This window comes from Camellia sinensis, chromosome 5 (genome assembly GCF_055761805.1).
Source record: "Camellia sinensis isolate YWXY chromosome 5, ASM5576180v1, whole genome shotgun sequence".
Taxonomy (NCBI): domain Eukaryota; kingdom Viridiplantae; phylum Streptophyta; class Magnoliopsida; order Ericales; family Theaceae; genus Camellia; species Camellia sinensis.
In genome coordinates, this window is record NC_138965.1 from 7,536,576 (window position 1) to 7,541,356 (window position 4,781).

The following is a 4,781-nucleotide window of genomic DNA, read 5'->3' on the forward strand; positions in this document are numbered from 1 at the left end:
CTGGCTGAGCCTTTAGTTAACTCCGTCTGGCTGAGTTCTTCGTGCATTGATTAACAAGTCACTATGCAGGTAATGGAGACATAAAGTCATTTGCATTTACGGAGTAACTTACTGATCAAAAGTTTACACCACGTATAGAAAGGACAAAAACGGACAAGCATGTAGTTCGTCAAAAAGAACATACAATAATTGAGCAATACAAAAGTAGAAGGCGCCATTTTACTGGAAATAATGCTACAAGTGCTCGGCGTTCCACGGATGGGGAAGGTCTCTGCCTTCCATGTCTTAGAGTCGGTAGGTGCCTGGGCGAGGTCTAGCTTTAAAGACGTAAGGCCCTTCCCATTTGGCGACGAGCTTGCCCTCAGCGAGATTTTTGGTGGCGAGAATCGCCTCGCGCAAGACTAGGTCCCCAACTGCGAACTCCCTTAGCTGAACTTTGTGATTGTAGTGTGTTCTCATTTTTTGTTGATACGAGGCTCATCTGACAGTAGTTGTCTCTTGGAGCTCTTCAATTAGGTCTAAGTCAGCTCGACATAAGTCTTCGGTGAGTTCTGGGTCTGGGTGCAGAACCCTCGGGGTTGGCAAACCAATTTCAACTGGGATGACCGCCTCAGTGCCGTATGTTAAGCGAAATGGGGTCTTCCTAGTAGCGGTTCGGGCGGTAGTGCGATAGGCCCATAGTACGTTTGGCAGTTCCTCAGCCCAGAGTCCCTTAGCGGCTTCCAACTTGGTTTTGATGATCTCCAAGAGAGAACGGTTAGTGACCTCGACTTGCCCGTTGGCTTGGGAATGGCCTGGGGAAGAGAAGCACGGCTGAATGTGGAGCTCTACACAAAATTTCCTGAACTTGGCATTGTCGAATTGCTTGCCGTTGTCTGAGACAATGGCTTGGAAGATTCCAAATAGGCATACAATCGACTGCCAGATAAATTTGGTTGTGTTTCGTTCAGTGATTATGGCGAGGGGTTCTGCCTCTACCCATTTGTTGAAGTAATCAATGGCGACCACAGTGAACTTGGTTTGGCCCCTTCCAGTGGGCAATCGATCGACTAAGTCTATGCCCCAGTTGGCAAAGGGGTAGGGACTACTGAGCATAATCAGTTCTGTCGGCGGAGCATAGGGGATGTTGGCAAAGCGCTGGCATTTGTTACACTTGAGCACGAACTCAGTGGCATCGTAGTGGAGAGTAGGTCAGAAGTAGCCGGTGCAGAGTATTTTATGGGCCACCGACCTGGCGCCCGAATGATTACTACATATGCCCTCGTGGACTTCCTTCATCACATAGGTCGTTTGGGAAGGGCTGAGGCACCTGAGGTATGGGGCGCGAAAATCCTCGTTTGTACAGGAGGCCGCCGATGAGGATGTAATTGGATGACCAAGCCCTAACTTTAGCAACTTGCTGTTTGTCGTCTGGTAACTCTCCACTTGTCAAAAATAGAAGGATGTCCGTCGCCCATGGGATAGGTTCATTTTGGAGGAAGTGGACCTCTAGCTGGGTAGCTGAAGTAGCCGGGTAGGCTAGGTATTCAAGACGAACTCCGTGGCTAAGGTCCGATTGGTCAACTGAGGCTAATTGGGCCATTTCATCTGTCTTGGAGTTTTCTGACCGAGGGATGTGTTTTATGTGGTAAGTGTTGAAGAGGCAAACAAGGAGGAGTGCAATATCCCTATAAGCTCGCATTGTGTCGTCCTTGGCGTCGAATTCGCCCATGATTTGTCCGACGATCAATTGGGAATCACTGAACACTCGGATATGGCTCACACCAATGTCTCTAGCTAGGAGAAGACCTACTATCAGGGCCTCATACTCGGCCTCATTATTGCTTGCGTCAAACAGGAAGTAGAGAGCACACTTGAAATAAACACCGTCAAGGGTGGTGAGGATGAGACCAGCCCCACTTCCTTCTTTGCGGGAAAATTCGTCGATATTGAGGGTCCAAGAGTAGGGATCCTTTGCCTCAGAGTTGAATTGCTTGTGCGGGGGGGCCGTGGTTGGAGCAGGATTAGTCAATTCCAAAATAAAATCGGCGACAGCCTGTCCTTTGATCACTGTTCGAGGTCGGTAGGAGATTTCAAATTGGCTGAGCTCGACTGACCATTGCATAAGTCTGCCAGACAACTCTAGTTGTTGCATTATCTTTTTCAAAGGTTGGTCAGTGAGGACCACTATGGAGTGAGCTTGGAAGTATGGTCGGAGTTGTCTTGAGGCTATGACCAAGGCCATGGCCATTTTTTCCAGCAATGGGTAGTTCTGTTCTACTCCTTTGAGAGCCCAGCTAATGTAATAAACCGGACGCTGTATTGAGTCGTCCTCCCTGATGAGGGCCACACTGATGGCGGTGCTTGATACGGCTAAGTAGAGAAAAATGGGCTCACCCGTGAGCACCTGAGAGAGTAAGGGGGGGTTGGCCATGCACTGCTTCAATTATTGGAAAGCCTCCTCGGATTCGGTCGTCCACTCAAAAGCCTGCCAAAGATCTTTAAAAGAGGAGGCACTTGTCCGTTGCACGAGAAATGAAGCGGTTGAGGGCGGCGACTTTGCCAGTAAGCCTTTGAACCTCCTTAACCGTTATGGGTGGCTGCATTTCTATCAGGGCCTTGATCTTTTCCAGGTTGGCCTCGATACCTCGCTGACTGACCATGAAACCCAAGAACTTCCCAGATCCTACGCCGAAGGCGCATTTCTTCGGATTGAGCTTCATTTGATACTTACGTAGGGTGCTGAAGGTCTCCTGCAGGTCTGCCAGATGATCAGAGGAGAGTTTGCTCTTGACTAGCATGTCATCGACGTATACTTCCATGTTCCGACCTATCTGGTGATGAAAGACGGCATTGACTAGCCATTGGTAAGTTGCTCCGGTATTTTTCAACCCAAATGGCATGACACGATAATGGTAAGTTCCCCTGTCAGTGATGAAGGATGTATGTTCTTGGTCAGACGGGTACATCAGAATTTGATTGTAACCAGAGAAGGCGTCCATGAAACTGAGCATTTGATGTCCGGCCGTAACGTCGACAAGCAGATCTATGTGAGGAAGGGGATAACTGTCTTTGGGGCAAGTTCAATTAAGGTCGGAGTAATCGACACAAGGTCGGCATTTGCCGTTGTTTTTGCGGATCAAGACCACATTTGACAGCCATCTGGGGTAGTCCACGTTCTTGACAAATTGTGTTATTGTAGCTTATCTACCTTATAAGCAATAAGAGCATTGCGTTCCGGGTGAAAGATGCGCTGTTTCTAGCGGAAGGGTCGAAAATGGGGCTCGATGCTCAAACAAATAATGATGAAGGAGGGATCGATACCCGGTATGTCGGAATAAGTCCAGGCAAACACATCATTGTGCTCGGTCAGAGGGTTATAAGATCGGCCTTGGCTTGGGGGGATAGTTGGCTGCCGATCTTGGCTGTTTTTGTTGGGTTGGTGGGGTCGATGGCGACTTCAACAAGTTCTTCCACTGGCTCCCCTCTGACTAACTCGTCTTCATCTCTAACATCGAGTCCTTCGATGATCATGGTCTCCTTCAGCTTGACCTCTTTGAGTGAAGTAACGTAGCATTCTCTGGCTATAGTCTGTTGTCCTCTCACGGTGTCGACTCCGAGGTCGGTAAGAAATTTCATGGCCAGATGGTACGAGGATGTGATAGCTTGAAAAGCATTAAGGGCGGTGCGGCCGATGATGATGTTATAAGCAGAGGGACAGTCGACGACAAAAAAAGTGAGCAACTTAGTAGTCTGCCGCGAATATTCTCCAATGGTGATGGGAAGATCGATGGGGTCTATGGAGGTCACCCGGTCTCCAGTGAAGCCAACTAGTGGGGTTTGGAGATGGGACAAACTTTCTTCCCCGACCTTGAGCTGGCGATAGGCGTTTAGGAAGATGATGTCTGAGGAGCTACCGTTGTCGACAAGCACCCGTCTGACTTTGTAATTGGAGAAGAGAGCAGAGATGACGAGGGGGTCGTCATGGGGGTAACGGATGTCTGTGCAATTGGGCTTCGTACAGGTGATGGGCTCCATCCACTGCTTGGAGTGTTTGAAAGGGCGGTCCAATGTTGCAACTTCTTTATCTGAGCCCTGCCTTAACTCTGATCTCTCCAACAGGGAGGGCAGGGTTGCCTTGTGCCCAGGGTTGCTGTGGGGGCCGATCATGGCCTTGGTTAGGTTGTGCGGGTTGTTGAGGAGGGGTGCGCCGGTGATTGTTTCTGGTAGGTTCGATCCTTGGCCGTTATTGAGGGCGGGTTGCCGTGAACCGACTGAGACGCCCTTGGCGTATCAAGCCCTCAACTTGGTCTTTAAGGTTAATACACTCCTCGATATTGTGACTGTGGTCATGATGGAAACGGTAGTATTTGAACTGGTCTCGACGGTTGGAATGAGACCGCGACGGTTAAGGCCATTTCAAGGGATAATCTTGTTGGGTCTGGTTCAAGACTTGTTCCATGGGGGAATTAAGAGGTGTGTATCGTTCGAACCGGCGGGGCGGTCGGATAGGAGCCGACCGGTCGGCTCGAGCAGGTCGGTCGGTATACCGAGGTGTTTGCTGTGTGTACTGGGTGCTTCTGGTTTCAGGGTCCTTTCTCTTCTCTCTGGGGGTCGGGTTTTTGGTCGTAGAATCTTGTCGGGCGGCTAGGGAATCTTCGGCGTTCATGTATTTTTGGGCTTTGGAGAGGAGAGTTGCCATAAAGGTTGGAGGGTTTTTGGAGAGGGAGAAAAGGAAATCGGATGATCGTAGACCGGCCATGAAAGCCCTGAAACTGACCTTATCATCGTTTTCTGCAACC

General features: G+C 49.6%; 1 protein-coding gene across 1 annotated transcript; it reads right to left on the reverse strand.

Annotated features, from left to right (window-relative positions):
- Positions 1–1,249: 1,249 nt before the first annotated feature.
- On the reverse strand, positions 1,250–2,134 carry LOC145790394 (uncharacterized). Its single transcript, XM_082868124.1, has one exon. It carries the CDS (start codon positions 2,132–2,134, stop codon positions 1,250–1,252), a length of 885 nt encoding a protein of 294 aa, XP_082724250.1.
- Between the last annotated feature and the right edge of the window lie 2,647 nt (positions 2,135–4,781).

Coding starts and splice junctions, on each gene's coding strand:
- LOC145790394 (XM_082868124.1), bottom strand. CDS start 2,134: ATGCAACAACTAGAGTTGTCTGGCAGACTTATGCAATGGTCAGTCGAG.